This window comes from Euprymna scolopes, chromosome 7 (assembly GCF_053919585.1).
Source record: "Euprymna scolopes isolate OS-2025 chromosome 7, ASM5391958v1, whole genome shotgun sequence".
In the NCBI taxonomy this organism is placed as follows: Eukaryota; Metazoa; Mollusca; class Cephalopoda; order Sepiida; family Sepiolidae; genus Euprymna; species Euprymna scolopes.
Window position 1 is genome coordinate 22,331,343 of NC_136488.1, and position 18,681 is coordinate 22,350,023.

General features: G+C 33.6%; 1 protein-coding gene across 1 annotated transcript in view; it reads left to right on the forward strand.

Annotated features, from left to right (window-relative positions):
* The first annotated feature begins 400 nt into the window (after positions 1-400).
* Positions 401-18,681, forward strand: part of LOC145279631 (uncharacterized) — a 61,119-nt gene continuing 42,838 nt past the window's right edge. The window contains exon 1 of the mRNA XM_080130848.1: positions 401-1,207. Coding sequence (XP_079986974.1) covers positions 822-1,207 — 386 coding nt within the window. The 5' untranslated portion in view covers positions 401-821. The remainder of the gene's footprint in view (positions 1,208-18,681) is intronic.

The following is an 18,681-nucleotide window of genomic DNA, read 5'->3' on the forward strand; positions in this document are numbered from 1 at the left end:
TCAAAATTTACAATTTTCAGCGATTTTACTACTGAACTCTAATGAACATAAGGCTAATTTTTTACCTCAACACTTCGATTTGAGTTGTCCCGCGGCCCGCGCTCCCTTATTTATTTAATCGGATTTCATTCTTGCCGACAACAACTCGCTTAGTCGTAAAATTTGATTTTCTTGAAAAGAAAAAAATCAAATTACGTAATTTTTGGAATATGACATGTTCGTTCTGTAAAGAATACGTACATCATACAGACTTTTCTGTGATTTCTTTACTTTTAATTGCTGCCATAGATGTAATTCTGAATAAGCACCGGATAAGGCTTATCCGGGATAAGCAGGTTGTCCCCAGGGTTAAAAATAGACTCAACCGTTTTGAGCACGCGTTCAACTAAAGTAGTAGTGTGAGTAAAGAGTTCGAAAGAGTGGGAGGAGAGGGTGTTTACACACTAACTTGTTGAATGGATACAAAAACTTTGAAGGGAGGAAAGAATTCCGTTTAATTAAATAATTTAACAGCATAGAAATAGTTGGATGCAGCAAAAAAATGTCTTAAAAAGAAAATCTGTTTTAATGCGGCACTTGTCGAACTGACCGACATAAGTTGTCAATTTTATCAAACACCGCGGCGTATTTTTGTTTTTGCAACATTCATAACAGTGACGTTTTTTTTTTTGTTTTTGTTTTTTAAAATTATTTCTTGGTATAAAACCAACAAAAAAAGTAAAGTGCTGTTTCTGTTTAATTTGTCAGGAAACCAAAAAAAAGTGTCTCCAAACTGACCTGTTTGGATAAAAAAAAATAAATAAATAAATAAACACAACAATATGTCAGATGATATAGAAAATGGAACCGACTCCTCGAAAAGATCTTTAGAATTACCCTCGACAACTTCTCCGGTCCAACATTCAGAAAAAGATGCAAATTTTCATGTTGTTGGAAATGATGGGGAAGAATGTGGGAATAATCGGGCAGCTTCTTCCTCATCATCGTCGTCTTCGACGAAGCCATTAACTTGGAAACCTCTAGAATATCCCATCTACGAACAAACAATTCAACATTTTCAGGATGTTAATTTGCCCGCAGATCCGGAAACGTTTGCAATTCCGACAGATGCCGAAATGGCTAGTCTAACGGCCAAGGAATGTCCGACTCAGTTCCGAACACGATCTGAAAGGCACGCGGCTTCATCAACAACTAATTGGAAAAATAGGTAAAAAAAAAAAAAAAATTACCAAAGTTTTATTTTTTTCCTAATATTTATTATTTTTGTATTTATTTATTTTTTGGTAAATGTATAGTTTAGCAAAGTAAATTATTTAACAGACAGAAAATTATAAGTTAGGGAGAGGTTGAAAATAAGAAAATGCCTTTCGGAATTAACACCGTCAACCTCCCATGTTAAGAACGGCTTTCGGAATAAACACCCGTTGCAGGTTGAACAATCCGTGCCAGTGCAGATTTGCCGTTGTACAAATATCCTCAAAGCAGAGAATCCCTAAAAGAGACCCTTTAAGGTCGACACCGGTATCTTAGCAGAAGCTTTTTTTTTTTTTTTTTTTACATGTTTCACAAACTTTAATGGGTAAAATATAATCACATAATTATTGAAAATGTGATCGATCATCATCTTATAAAAAATTAATTTAAATTAACCACGTTGTTTAACAAATAATGCGAGATGAAGTTTTAAAATGATTAAATATATTTTATTTTATAATTTAACATTAAAAACATTGAACAATAAAAATAAAATTTTGAGTACTTATGTATTTTTTTTGGTACTGTGCTAAAATATTTTGAAAGCCATTCTTAACATGGGGAGCTCTTCCATCTTACGATTAAAAAAATATCGTGAAACTTAATTTAACCTGAAAAAATATTTAAAAATAGCGTGGTATCGAAAATGCATAAGCACCAAATTTTTGTTTAATTTTACAGTAGATATTATTCTCGGATGCATACGATGGCAGATGGTAGCGCGCTATTTTTTTCTTTATTTATTTATTTATTTTTTTTTTCTTTCCAGTTTAAATTCAAGTTTCACAATACCTTTTTTTTTTTTTTTTTTAATTCTAAGGTGGAAGTACAGAATAGTTACAAAACACCCTCACTTCCTCACTGAGAATGTTTGTAAAAATAATGTTATTTCAGCACGGCACCAAAAATACATAAGTACCCAAAATTTCATTTTTATTGGTCAATGTTTTTAATTTTAAATTATAAAATAAAATATATTTAATCATTTTAAAACTTCATCTTGCATTATTTTTTTAATTTGTTAAACAAAGTGGTTAATTTTAATTAAATTTAATCACATGATTACATTTTCAATTTTAAAGTTTGTGAAACATGTTTAAAAAAAAAAAAAAAAAAAAAAGCTTCTGCTAAGATACCAGTGTCGACCTTTAAAGAGTCCCTTTTAGTGATTACCTGGTTTGAGAATATTTGTACAACTAAACGGCAAATCTGTCACATCATTAGACCCAAAGGCTGAAATAAAACCGCTAAACTACACATTTTATTATTATTATTATTATTATTATTATTATTATTACACGGCGAATTATTTCAAAGGTCAAAATGTCGATGTTTACCAAATAACCATCACCTTTCAAAAGTTGAATTTTAGGAATATTCGGGTCTGTTTTAAAACGGATATCACATTTAAAATTGTCGCCGACAAGTAGTTTTATATTAAGACTTTTATTATCCAATGTGTTCTTTATGGTTTTCAGTGGTCGCCATTTTTGTTTCCACTGCTGCTGACCGGTACAAACCGAAGCGAACATGCATGTTACATGCACAAGCGAAAAAAACAAAATTAAAATGGCAATCTGAAACCTTAAAACAATTAGGCAAAACATTGGATAATAAAGGTCTTAATATCATGTGATAGCTACTTGTCGGTAACAATTTTAAATGTGATTCGTTCAAAACCGACCCGAATACCCGTTAAAACCCCCTTTTGAAAGAGTAGTGTTTAGTTGATACACCTCTGCATTTTGATTATTTCTAATTAAGAAAAACTGAGAAATACACATTTTGTATTGAGAAATACACAAACATGTAAACATTAACATTACGTAAAGAATAACAAGTATGGTCGTCTCATTTGGATAATTTGTAATTCTTTAACTAATGTTTACATATTTAGAGTGCATTTTTCAATAGATTTTAAATAATTCCTCATGTAATATTTAACACAATAATAAAAAAAAAAAAAACCCTGATGGCGACACAGATTTTTTTTTTTTCGTAACCCACTCACACGCTGTAATTCAGTGACTGCCTTTTTTTTTTCTTACTGACGTTAAATGTCACGTTATTTTATTTTACGTCATACTGAAGGGCATTTTATTAATTATTGCGTATTTTCTTAAGATCGCCAACAAAACAAAAACTGAAAAAAATATATACAAATGTTACCAAAAGCAAGATAAGTTACATATCTGAACAAGTCGTTTGTTTTAACTTATTTTAAAGCATTTATTTACTTTGAAACGAAAGTAGCGTCAAGTTTGAGTTTGTTATTGCCATTTGGGCCCTCGATAATCGCTAAAAAAAAAAAAAAAAAAAAAAAAACTAAATACTGATAGTAACACAAGATTTGTGCACGGTTGATAAGTTATTGTATGTGTTTCTATCAATATTTAGTTTGATTTTCTATTAAGCGATTATCAAGGTTCTAAATGGCTGCAAGGAGACTGGATTTGATGGGATTAAACTTCATTCAGCCATATAAATTTCCATGTATTTTTAACGTTTTATTTGGCGATTAAGTGAAAAGTTTAATTCTTTTCTTCGATAAGTGTTGCTTAATCTCCGAAGCTAAGAAACGATTAGGGTGGCCGGTACTAAATGGGTGACCATTTTGGGAATGTTAGGCGCCGTGCATTTTCACGCTTGGTCTACCATAGGTGAATCAAATCAATCAAGTAACGACAAATTGCCAACAGAAATTATGGGTTTGTATTACTATACACATAGATTCGAAAAAGTTGTCGAAAAAGAAATATAACAAATGTTATCAAAAGCAAGATCGGTTACTGTTCTACCCAACTGGATTTTTTAGTGTTTCAGCTCGAAAAACAGTGTTTACCGATGTATTGGAAAAGTTAAAATGGTGCCGGACTGCCGGACTGCCGGACTCTCTGAACACGGTATGTTTGGGAAAATGAGTTTAAAAAAATATATATACACAGAATACTGTTAAAAACACACCGAATATATGTCCGCCTATGTTACGGTAACATATATTGAGCGATTTTCTAACGGTATTCTGTATAGTTTTTTATTTTTACTAATTTTCCCAAACTTGCCGTGTTTAACAGTCCGGCAGCTCCGGCGCTATTTTAAATTTTCCAATACATCGGTAAATACTAATTTTGAGCTGAATAAACATGTTACATTAAATAAAAACACTAACAAATTATCCAGTTAGGTAGAAAAATAACTTATCTTGCCTTTGATAATATTTATTGGCCGACGCACGCACACGAGTGCTACCCCACTAGCGAAATACGCATCTGCTCCGATGTTAAACATTGTTCGATTGAGGGAGAATTCATTATTTTTACAAGGAAATAATTTTTCTCCCTCAATTGAACAACGTTCAACATCGGAGCAAATGCGTATTTCGCTAGTGGGTCGTGTACGTCGGCCTCAATTTTATTTATTTATTTTTTGGTATCGATTCTTCAAAGCATTTCCTATTTAATGGTATATTGGTGTTGTGCTTTTTGTGAAAATAATGAAAATATATATTCTAATCTGAAAGCTAATAATTAACATATTCAACGAATTTCACACTTCAAAACACAAAAATTGAAAAATTATATTTAGATTTTCAACCTTAAAATCTGATATGTGCGCATTGTTTTATCTACAATTCTCACCATCCCCACAATACAATATATTTTGTTCAGTTTGGGCTGATTGTTTTAAGCATATTTGTACCCACAAATAAAGAGGGGAGGGGCTTGTAAACAAAAAAATATATTGATTATGAAAAAAAAAAAAATTCATCATTTATAAAGTTCATTCTTCACTTAATAATCGGTAAACATTTTGTATTAATTACTTGATTTTTGGTAGATTTTTAAAGAGACTTCATCAAAAAATATTCACGCCTTCTTTCCAGTTTGGTTGTGTTTACTTAAATATAAATACAACTATGCAATATCAATTTAATACAAACTTAAAATTAATTTGATATTACTATTGATTTAAGCACTCCACGATTGTAGGGAGGGAGTACCAATGGAATTCTAAATTCGGGAATTACTTTTCTTTGGATTAGTCATCCTCTCCTTTCGATTGTCTAGCCTTAATTAAAACCTACGTCACTTCCGGTTTGGCGGTGGTCATAATAGCAAAGACGTCAGGTTTTTTTCCCCATTCTTTTCCTCTTTTGTGGTACGGGTTCGAGCCTGGCTTCTTACTACCACTTTTTTTTTTTTTTGCTCCACATAAACCTCCAAACACCCGGACAACGCCGGGCTGAAATGCTAGTATACCTATAAAAGTGAAAATGTCTGTGTGTGTGTCTTTGTACCAAATAACCCTGCTAATTTTCGGTTTACAGTCTCTAAATTTGACGTATGGGGTATTGAGATTAGGGAATATCTTTTTAATCAGTTTTCAGCCAGAAAATTGGTTGTTAAGAGGTCAAAGTTCGATTTATTTGACCTGTGAGAACTCTACCAAATTCCTTTCCAATTTTGGGTATAAACACTTGACATTTTAGATATGGGTTACTTGGACATGGATCTAACTTTTTGATTTTAACCCAAAAGAATAAATGTAAAGGTATCATGATTGGGGTCAAAGTAAAAAAAAAAAAAAAAAAAAAAAAAAAAAAAAAAATTGACCTCTGCTGTCTCTACGAAATTACTCAGCCAATTTTTGATCCACATATTTGAAATTGTAAGTGTATTCAGACATAGGGCAAGCTTTTTAATCGGTTTTTGGCCGAAAAGTTGGCTACCAAAGGGTCAAAGTTCAAAAGATTTTACATTTGCGGTCTCTAGCAAACTATTAAGCCATTTTTTGGGCCTAAACATTTGAAATTATATAGAAAGGGTATTAAGACATGCAGCAAGCTTTTTAATCAGTTTTTGGGCGAATGTTTCGCTGCCAAGAGGTCAAGGCTGAAAAAGTTAACCTTTGCAGATTCTACCAAACTCCTCCGCCAATTTTGGATCTAAACACTTGAGATTTTAGATGTAGATTACTTGGACATGGGTCAAAAACTTTAACTTGATTTGAGCACAAAACAAATGTTAAGGCCTCAAAATTGGGTTTGGTGGTGATCGTAACAGCAAAGACGTCAGGTTTTTTTCCCCCGTTCTTTTCCTCCTTCCAGCCTGCCTTCCTAGTACCACTTTTTTTTTCTTTCTTTTTTTTTTTTTTTTTTTGTTCAACACACACCTCCAAACACTTGGGCAACACCAGGCTGAAATGCTAGTCACATAAAAAGAAATAAAATCTTTCTAGACTTCTTATAAAGATGGTTTTTTATTTATTTATTTTTTTTTTTTTACATAGGGATCACCACTTATCAAGGCCCGGAAGCCACTCGGGGATAAGGGTTATTTTGTGTACAATAATCAATGGGATGATAATGTAGAAAAAATTGGTATTGGAGATTTGTAAAGTGTCTTAAGGGGGCGATTAATCAGGAATTTGTTTGTTGGACTTGAAGACGTCCAAGTTGTAGCCAGGTTGGAAACGGGCAAACGGAAGAGAATTCCACAGGTGTGCACTTCTCAGAAAAAAAGCTATGTTCATGGAATCTACGTTTTGATTTAGGCACAGATAAAGCATGGGGGAAATTACTGAGAGTGGTTTTAGCTAGACAGGTGTTTATCATGAAGGATTGGCGAGGGGGGACCAGAGATTGGAGCTCGGACGAGCACTTGCCATGGAAATAACGATAAACAAAGACAGGCTCGCAACGTCTCTTCTGTGGGAGAGAGGTTGCAGAGAAGAGAGCATCTCCCACTAAGCCATGAAGTCTATTTTGTACTTTGTCAAGGCAGGATAGGCTTTTTTTTGAAGCTCCAGCCCAGATGTGGCAGCAGTACACCATCTTTGGACGTACTTGGATTTTATAGAGATAGAGAATTGCACCAGTAGTGAGATATCTTCTGGAGTGGTAGAAGGATCCCACCATTTTCCCAGCGGCCCGGGCAACACTTGATATACGCGTTCCATTTCAGATCAGGAGTAAAGGTCAAACCCAGGAGCTTGTCAAAACATGAAGCCTCCCCAAGACGAGAGCCATCCATTTCAATTGATGCTAGATGAGGAACAGTGTTGATGATGTAAAGTTAGGAGCTTGGTTTTAGATGCATTAAAAGTAACCAGCCATCTCTTCCCCCCCCCCCCACTGAACGACGCACTCAAGATCAGAGGAGAGGGAATCAGAGAGAAATTTGTCATTTACAGCCTTTGACGTGTTGCCATAGATGGTCGTGTCATAAGCATAGATGTCAACTAAGACTTTTCAAGCATTTTTAACAAGAGCCAACAAAATGGAAAGAGGTAAAAAAACTTATACAAAAAATGTTACCAAAGGCAATGTTTACTTTGTACTTGACTGCACTTTAACTCGTTCACTATGCACTCACGCGGAACCATGCATGCTTCATTTGTTTTTGTTTTTTTGTGCATGAAATGGGTTTCAGCAGTTTAAAACTTTAATTTCAATATTTCAAATATGTAAATGACTTCCTCCTTGACTAGATTTCCTTTGAATGAAGAATATATGTAGAAACCATGCTGAAATAAGTATATAAAATTCTGTTTTCAGTATGAAAATTAATCTGAAACGGTATACCTTTTATATATATTAATCAAATTGTGAATAAACAGACAGGAATATTACATTATTATAATAGATACAGTGAGTGTACAGAGTGGAGGCACTACACATACAGAAAGTACACAAATAAGGTTCATTTTTCACATTAAGTAACGCATATTGAAGTGCTGGGGTTTATGGTTAAAACCAATTTTAATTTTATATGGAAAATCCATAATTTAAAAATTTGCCAAAATTAATCATAAAAATAAACCATTTTTTCATTTTTTTCTTTTTCTATTTTATTTGAGAAATTTATGAAGTTCTTTTACTTCATTTTCAAAGCTCATACACATTTTATGTCTGTTTTGCATTTTTAACATATGATTTAACAAAAAATATTATTACCGAGGCACTCCTGAGAAATTAAATTGAGATTGCTTTTTCAGAACTTTCTTCAAAGGTAAGCTTTTCGATGTTTAAAAAATAACTTTTCGATCATATTTGAAATTTGCTTGTGTATTTAATCGCAAAATAAATACTTGGAAATAAAACTATTGCCATATATCTTAGCCGGAATTTTCGCTGGGTCCGAAATTTCTTGATTAAACAAAAACAAAAAATAGAGTCTGACTATTCAACATCACCAACAAAATATAGGTTCACTCAATGGAAAAAAATTAAGAGGACATGTTTTAATTTGTTGAAATATAAAAAAAATAAAATCGAAATAAATGCTATTAAATTTTTTTCACATGCACAAGTATTCTTGATTTTGGTCAAACCAGGCAGAAAAAAACAAATACAATCATACAATTGCTTCAGAATTTAGAAATGGGTACTTATTTTACATCAACAGAAATATAGCTTTACTCTTGCCAGAAAACACACACACATTTTATTTTAGGAATTTACACAGTCTAGTTGAAAGATTGTCTATAATTTTTCATTACCAAACACTATTTTAAGGGAATTAATTTATATTTCAGCCATGTAAATTCTAAGTCTTAAACAAAACACATGCTCAATGTCTTTCTCCTATGACAAAATGTTCACTTATTCACCTAATCAGCAGCAGTCCTTTTTTTCCTCTCCAAACTGACAAACTCTCACACAAACACGACAGTCCAAAAATGAAAGATGCTACCACTGTGCAGACTTGCATTATTTTAATATGGAAAGAATTCCAAGTTTGAGTGCCAGTGTTTCTCTACAGTGGACACATGCCAATCACGAGCACTTATTACTATGCCTCTTGACAGCATTGCCTTCTATCCTTATCTCCCGATCACACTGGTGGCATCACAGCAGCAGTTGTTTTTGTTGAGTGCTCCTTTCAGAAGTGGGGCTTCAGAAATGTTGGCTTACTTGTGAGCTTGTGCTTCCGCTTCTGCCTTATGAAAATCGTTTGTCAATTTCATTGTATATAAAACTCTAACCCACTCTCTGGAAATTTTATGCTGTCAAAATCTTCTGATGAGAGGACACTAATGAGAGGTGCAAGTCCTTTGAATGTAGGGCATTTTATCGACCATAGTGTTCGCACAAGCTTGAAATTTTGACTTGTGTTGAAAAGGTTTTATTTTTATTACCTTGAAAAATCCTTGAAAATATGGAAAATGTCTTGAAAGGGCCTTGAAAATCATTCTTTGTGTCCAGTAAAAATTTGTTGAAATATTAAAAAAAAAATCGAAATAAATGGTATTAAATTTTTTTAAGTATAATTAAAAATACCATTACACTATTTTTTGAATAGTGAAAATAAAATCAAAATACATTCTAAAATTGTATCCTAGCAGTTCAGCCCAGCTTTACTCTGGCCCCATGTGTTGTTCATAACTTTGTGTGTGTACATGTATGTATATATATATATATATATATATATATAATACTTGTTTATTGTTATATAAACATGCTCACATCCCGCTGCTACAAATAGCCACTTGTTTCAATCAAACAACAGATATCATCAGGCAGCGACTTGACTATTCAAAAGTTCAATGAATAAAGGTTATTCATTGAACTTTTGAATAGTCAAGTCGCTGCCTGATGATATCTGTTGTTTGATTGAAACAAGTGGCTATTTGTAGCAGCGGGATGTGAGCATGTTTATATAACAATAAACAAGTATTATCAGCTCTTTTTATTGAGCACTATCTAACAACCTCGTTGAATTCATTAGTCCATTACTTTTGAATATAAAAAAAACCCGAATATATATATATATATATATATATATATATATAATTATTAAAGTTTGACTCCTGTCCAGGTAACTTACATCTAAAATTTCGAGTGTTTAGACCCAAAATTGGTGGAGTTTGGTAAGGTCTGCAAAGGTCAACTCTTTCAACTTCAACCTTTTGGCAGCCAAATTTTCACCCCAAAACTGATTAAAAAGCTAGCTGCATGTCTGAATACCCTTATGTAAAATTTCAAATGTTTAGATGCAAAATTTTCTGAATAGTTTGCTAGAGACCGCAAATGTCAAATCTTTTGAACTTTGATCCCTTGGCAGCCAAATTTTCGTAGAAAAAAAATGATTTAAAAAAAAAAAAAAAAAAAAAGCTTGCCCTATGTCTGAATATACTCTATGTAAAATTTTAAATGTTTAGAGTAAAAATTAACTAAGAGGTCAAATTGTTTAACTTTGACCCCAATTTTGACCCCTTAACATTTATTGTTTTTGACTCAAATCAAGTTAAAGTTTGATCCATGTCCAAAGAAATATCTAAAATTTCAAGTGTTTAGACCCAAAATTGGCGGAGAATTTTGGTAGAGTTTTCAAAGGTCAAATCATTGAACTTTGACCTCTTGACAGCCAAATTTCTGGCCGAAAACCGATTAAAGATTTTCCCAAATTTTAATACCCCTTATGTCAAATCTTAAGTCTGTAGACTGAAAATTGACTGTAATTTGGTAAGGAAATGTACGCACACACACACACACACACACACAAATTTCACTTTTATAGATATATAGATAATTGTAGGTACAAGAGTTAGGTCCCTTTATCTCAAAGCTACCTGATGTTTTTATAACATTCGGTAGTTTCATGGTGAAGGTAGTTTCATGGTGAAGGGACGTAACTTTTGCATCCACAATACTGGAAATTCAAAATTTAAAAAGTAATGTTGGATCATATGGCCGCCATTATTATTCATAACTCTTTAAAAAATGTTATTTTATCAACTTGCATGAAAAGAGCTATGTAAAAGATGCTTAAAACCGTTTGAATTATGCAAATACCATCATTAGTTCAAAAGTTATGAGAATTATAAGTGCCAAAATTTAGGCTTTTCCATGGACATTTTTCTTTAGAAAAAGTGGGCTAAATTATGGACCTCAATATTTCAAGAAATTCGGTAATTTTGCCACCATTTATTTACTTTTTCAAGCTATTCTTATGAAACTTGGCACTCTTATGTAAAATTGTGTGCTCTTTCTGATTATGCAGTCAAATTTGATGTATTTCTTTACCATTAAGCCATGAATTTTAAATTTCAATTTTTTTTTAACTGGCGCATGGTATCATACAGTAGGTGTCTATTCATGAACAAAACTAAGTATTATAGTGGTATTTAAATGTAGCTTTATTGAGAGCAGCCATTTTCCTGCCTCCTCGCCAAAGGAGTTTAATCTTGGGTGTAGCCATTGAATGCCTAAAGAGCATTCATGGCCGGTATTTACTACTACCCTCAAAGAAAAAAATAAAAAAAATTGAGTAGATATGAATTAATCTCAGAAATAAATCAAAGAAAATTTTTCATATAGATTTTGGATTTCTGTAAAAGATGGAAATTCCCATAGACGATCAGAACTTTGGGACCAGTTCAATTTTCAATTTTGTAAATCTTCTATCTGTCCCAAAATATACTCTTATTTTCTGAGATGCAACCATAAATCGTACTCTACATGAATCCTTGTAACTTTCACAGTACCAGGATACCAGGAATCCTGATAAGCAACAACTATATATTCATATATGGTAATTTTTGTCATTTCTATTCTGTTCTTTTGCTGAAAATTGAACTATGTAAACAAAGAAATAAAACAGTAATTTTTTACCTTGTTTTCACCTTAACATTTAAAATGATTACTTTTATGTTTTAGGCTATGCTGGAAACGATTATCACATTTAAAATTTCTGCAAATAAGCAGTTTTCTGGATATTAAGCAATATCATTTCTTATGTTATCGCTGGTGGCCATCTTGAAAATCAATTTGAAAAACTTGATAATTTTTTTTAAATGGACAAACTCAATAAAAATGAAACTTTTTCTGCTTTTGTTTTGAAAGCAGAAAAAATAGTTTTCTATTTTTAAGAGAATACTAACTTGTTAATACGCTGATAGCGATGCTAGCGCATAGCAAGCTATTTCTCTTTAAACGGATTTGAATTTCTATAAAAGATAACATTTTAAAGAAATTTCCGCACAATTAATAATTATCAAATATTTACATATTATACACAAAAATAATTCTGAAACTATTATCTATATGAAAATGGATGATATATGCCGATTTATCTTATCAATTTTGAAATATTCTTCGTCATATTTGCTCTGTGGTAACTGTTTCCTGTGGTCATAAAAATAAAAATCAAAGTCCAGTAGAGATGGACTTCTATGCTTATATAGCTTGTAAAATTTCAGCCATATCCAATTAAATTTAACTCCGCGCATATGTATACAAATGTAACGTATGAAATGTAAACATTGAAAAAAGTTTCCCTTTTTACTGTCTTCATTTTTTACCGTTTTTTTTTCTTTTTTCATTTTTAACTTGGAATATAAAAACATTGAATGCATAAAACAAAAATAAATTAACATCATTGGAATGCTTATTCTATTCTCTTTTCATCAATATAATTCTTTGAAAAATTGACGAACAACTAAAAAAGATATGACTTGTTGAAGCACATTATGTATGTAATATTGCCGGTGTCCACAAAAGTACAGCATATTTTTTTTTTTTTTTTTTTTTTTTTACAAGGTAGTCACCACTTATCAAGGCCCGGAAGCCACTTGGGTATAAGGTTTATTGCGTGTACAGAACGTTAGTATTGGATAGTTGATAAAGTGTTTTACTTAAGGGGGCGGTTCATCAGGAATTTGTTTGTTGGACTTGAAGACATCCAGGTTGTAGTCAGGTGGGAAACTGGCAAACGGAACAGAGTTCCACAGGCATGCACTTCTAAGAAAGAAGCTTTGTTCATGGAATCTACGTTTTGGTTTTGGCACAAATAAAGAGTGGGGAAAATTATGGACAGTGGTTTCAGCTTGATGTATGTGTTCCATTTCAGGTCGGGAGTAAAGCCCAGAAGCTTGTCAAAACATGGAGCTTCTCCTAGACGAGAGCCACCCATTTCAATTAATACCAGATAGGGATCAGAGCTTTGATGATGTAAAGATAGGAGCTTGGTTTTAGATGCATTAAAAGTAACCAGCTATCTCTTCCCCCACTGTACCACATACTCAAGATCAGAGGAGAGAGAATCAGAACTGTCATTTACAGCCTTTGATGTGTTGCCATAGATTGTGGTGTCATCAGCATAGATATCAATTAATGATTTAAGTATGTGTTTTGGGAGATCATTGATGTAGATCAGGAAGAGAGTTGGGCCCAGGATAGACCCCCTGAGGAAATCCAGCATTAATACTTCGAGCCTCTGATTTCTGCCCGTCAACCACTACTCTTATGAGCCTATCAGAGAAATGATTTAATGATTGAGAAAACATTTCCAGCTATACCGTAGCTGGAAATCTTGTGAAGTAGGCCCTTATGCCATACCTTATCGAAGACCTTTGATATGTCAAGAGCAATTGCCTTAGAGAGGAGGCCTTTATCAAGAGATTCACTAATCCTATGAGATTGTAATGCTAATAGTAATGGGTTCCACATCTTCGGCAATCTCTTGCTATGTATCTTTGCAGTCACATCTGTAGCAGTTTACACCAGTACTGGGGCTGCTCCTGGTAGGAATGGCAGATTTACTGTTGGGTGCACTCATGGCTGCAAATTTATGGTGACTTTGGTCCCTAGTTGATATCTGTACACTACCTCTTGCTATTACGTGCCTCATGGTCAGGGTCTCAATTTTTGCTGTCTGCTAGAGTTGGTTGGAGATGGAAAAGCCTGTTTGACAAGCTTTTTCACACCAACTCCGTCAAAACCAGCCAATCAAACCAACAATCTGTGTGTGTACATGTCCACTTGTTCATCAACCCATCTAACCACTGTCAACTTCCTGTAGGCTGTGAATGCTGCCTTTAAAGGAGCCTCTATCTTCCTGACATCCAATTAGTTGCTCTCGTTCATCCTGTAGTAGAGGACCAATGTATCTTTCTCCAGATACAATGGGAGCAGGCTCGCCATATTCACTTTTTTGAAGTCTCCCTATAAATCTCAATTTGTTCGGCCACATCTCCCTCTCCAGTAAATGACTTAACTATATCACTACTGATTCATGTTTTCGCCATAACAACAGCTGAAATAGCTTGAAAGGTTGTCTATAATCTTTAGTGACCGAATGATTTTTTTAAATTCTTATTTTGGTTCTTTTGGGTGAGAACAAAACACACACTTGAGTCGGATTTTGTTTTTTATCCCATAAATGTTCAATTAAAAGCAGCAGCAGCAGTCCAATTTTTCCTTCTCCGAATTAACAAACTTGGATGTAAATGAGACTACGTCAAAAAAAAAAAAAAAAATCTCTTATGTTGCCACCTTGGACTCCCAACAGCACCTAAATTTGCATACTTGTATTATTTTTGTATTAGACAGGTTTCAAGTTTGACTGTCGGTGCTTCTCTACAGCAGGCACATGCCAACCATGGACACTTATTACTATACCTCTCCACACCATTACCACATGCGTATTAGTTTTCCATATCCTTTAGCATTTTTTAATGAAGTATTCCAGAAAACCTGTAAGAATACTAGCAGGAAGATCTGTGTATTGGATGAGGATTTGTGTAGATTCCCTAACTTTTGTTTCTATATGTAACACATGCACACACACATATATCCACACACAAGGGAAGCAAGAGTTACAAGACTTTTTAATATTCTGTTTTTTAACTGTGAAATTGTTAGTTACATATTCTTCAGTAAAACAAATGTGATTTTTTTAAATTTATTTAAAATTGTACTCTTACTCTGTGGGACAACATAATTTGATTTTGGAACAATTAATTTCAAAATGGCTAAATTCAAAAAATTTTTTATCTTAGTGACATCCAATTAATCATCACTCATCATCTTTACCAATTAGACTTTAACATCTATGGAAGGTGATAACATACATACAAACATGAAATGCCTCAGTGTATTATTTATTTTGTTGGTCTTTATTATTTAAAGAGAAAGAAAATCTGTTTTCATATTTGATTTGTTTGATTGCAATTTTGTTCAACCGAACTTCCTATTTTCTTTCGAAATGTTGATGTCCTCTTCTGGTGTAATGTGCATTTCAAAATAACTCTGCAACAAACAAATAGAAACACCTTCTCTGGAATGTGTTGGACACGTTGGTTGCTATGGAAACCGACTGGCTATTGCATAGTGACTAATCCTGTCTATTATTACTGGGGGAAAAGGCAGAGGGTTGCTGGGGTGTAGAGGAATTTTTAATTGTAGTTAATAACCCAGGGGTCAAATTCTTTTTGATGATTACAGCAATTTACTTTATTTAAAGATTCTGGATTCTTTAGGCTTTTTTTTTTTTTTAATACCCTATTTCTTTTTTTCTGCTTAATTCTAGTGTTAAAATTAGCATTTTCTAAAACTTTCTTTTTTTTTGTCTCTTACAATTGCTTTTAGGCTACCATTCAGAAAATGGATAAATATATATCCTCCCTTACTACAAGTGGTACATTAACCCCCAAAATGGGTGAATTAGGTGGTCAAGTTTTTATTTTTTTAAATTCTTACAAGTATTAAAACTAGTTACACTTAAGTGGTAGCATCCATTTTGACACTCCTATTAAAAATATTTTTTAATCCCAGACAAAATCGGAACCACTTTTATTATTAAGCTTTGTCCATTATTATTATTACACTGCACTTTAAACTGACCTTATAGACAAATTCTGTATAAAATGAAGTAAAATAGTTGATCTCTGTTCAATTGCTCATTGAAAATATTGTTTCAGTATAAATACTGAAAAAAGGTGTTGAGATGCTGTAAAACAAACCAAACTGTTTATTTTTATATATTATACTCTGTTATAGCAAAATATTGGTTTTAAGTGGAAGCCCCGATAGTTTTTATATGCATGTGGATAGACTCATAACCGTTGGGGGGGGGGGGGCTAATCACAACCTCCCTTCCTAATCATAGTTCGATAAATAGGTATTTTTTACTGTGACAATATTGTTAGATTGAAAATGGTTGATGTGAAACCTGATGTGAATAGGAAATTATCCCAGAAAATCCATTCTGGCAAAAATTTACTTTCACCATGACTAATGTTTGTGCAAAATGTTAAAAAAAATCCAAGGCATAGTTGAGAAAAGTATGAACGAACAGATGAACTGGAATGAATTACTAGGTCTATAATCCTTCCTTTGTCGAGGGACCAATAACTAAAATAAAAAGCAGATCTCCCCCCACCCCAGTCGAGATGACAGTAAGAGGTAGAAAATCCATTGACCATTCTAAAATCAGATTGTAAAATGGAAATATTACCAATATCTTGATGTAATAATTTCATAATCAAATTCTATTAATCAGTCGTACCCATCTGATTCTCAATATAAGGCATAACCAGCTTTGAAGATTCCCTTCTGCTTTTCCAATGAATCTACATCATTAAGAGACAGATCCCGGATTTAGAGTTGAAATCACCAAACTAAAATCGGCCAGAACTTGAGACTTGAACCAATCTAAAAATATTTTAAGTAGAAAAATGCATTTAGTTTTTTTTTTTTTTCTACACAAATGCAACATTGTAACATTTTCTAAGAAAAAAATAATTTTTATAAAAAGAACAATTGTTGAATTATTCATTTTTTGTACTTGAAAGTGACCTTTGCTCCTCAGCAGTATAACTCAATGACTAACACCGGATAATTGCCTTCTTGACCTTTGACAATGTGGGGAGAATGGTAATTTGCTGGACCTGGACCCTTTGACATCTACAGTCTTTATCAGAGCAACAATCTTTTTGCAAGTAGTTGTCAAGTGACCAACCAGAACCCAGGAACTGCCAACTTTAGGAACACTATGGGGAGAAAGGGATACATCTTGTGGCTTCCCAACCATGATATCACAGTAGTCTCTCGATTTTCAATTTGTCTTTAAGATTTTATTAGCTTTTGCTCTGTTTTGAAACTAATAAAACAAATCGACCTTTCAAAGAAGTCTTCAATCATGAAACTTTGCACTATGTCTTATCAGAAATAAAAATTGGATAAATGTGATACAACTTCAGTTGTTAAATTCATAATCAGCTGGAAAGAAAGAAAATGGAAGACTTCCACAGGTGTGCAGTCCTAAGAAAGAAGCTTTATTCATGGAATCTGTTTAGGTTTAGGCACAGATAAAGAGTGGGGGGAATTATTGATAGTGGTTTCAGCTAGACGAATGTTTCTCGTGAATGTTTGGCAAGGGGAGACCATAGATTGGAGCTCAGACGAGCACTAGCCATGAAAATAACGATAAAACAGGCAGGCTTACAACGTCTCTTCTGTGAGAAAGAGGTTGCAGGGAAGAGAAAAGGGCATCCCCTACTCTGTTAAGGCAGGATAAGGTCTTTCTAGCAGCTCCTGCCCAGATGTGGCAACAGTACTCCATCCTTGGACGTATCTGGCTCTTCTATAGGTAGAGAATTGCATCAGCAGGTAGATATCTACTGGATCGATAGAAGGATCCCCGCCATTTTTCCAGCAACCTTGGCAACGGATTTGATGTATGTGCTCGATTTTAGATCAGGAGTAAAGGTCAAACCCAGAAGCTTGTCAAAATATGGAGCCTCCACAAGACGAGAGCCATTCGTTTCAATTGATGCCAGATGGGGATCAGAGCGTTGATAATGTCAAGGAAGAAGCTGGTTTTAGATGCATTAAAAGTAACCAGCCACTTTTTTCTTCATTATAACACATGCTCAAGATCAGAGGAGAAAGAATCGGAGGGAACTTGGTCGTTTACAGCCTTTGAAGTGTTGCCATAGATGGTAGTGTCGTTAACATAAATGTTCATGCATGATCTAAGGATGTGATTTGGAAGATCATTAATGTAGATCAGGAAGAGAGTTGAGCCCAGGATGGACCCCCTGAGGAACCCCAGCATTAATACTGTGTGCTTCTGATTTCTGCCCATTAACCACTATTCTGAACCTATCAGAAATAATTTAATAATTAAGACACTTCCAGCTATACCATAGCTAGAGATCTTGTGAAGTAAACCTTAATGCCATGCCCTATCAAATGCCTTAGATATGTCTAGAGCAGTTGCTTTAGAAAGGAAGCTTCCGTCAAGATTCACTAATCCTATGAGATATAACTGTAAGCACATCTGCTGTAGATCTAGCAAAATGGAAACCATATTGTGCATCACTAAGAAGGTTATTTTTGCTGAGGTGATTGTCTACTACTCTATTTGACACAGATTTTGGTAACTTACTCATGACGCACAGGAGACTTATTGGTCTGTACTGGGAGGGAGATGACTTATCACCTGAATTCTTAAATACAGGGCATACTGATGAGATTTTCCAGGGTGTTGGGAAGCAATTCTCCTTAAGACAATACTTAAACAGTTTTGTAAGTATGGGAGCTTGTTCCGTCTATGATGTTTGGACTTAAGGCTCTATTCACTATCACTAATATTAACTCTCCCATTTTATATATACACACACCTATAATTTTTTGTGTGT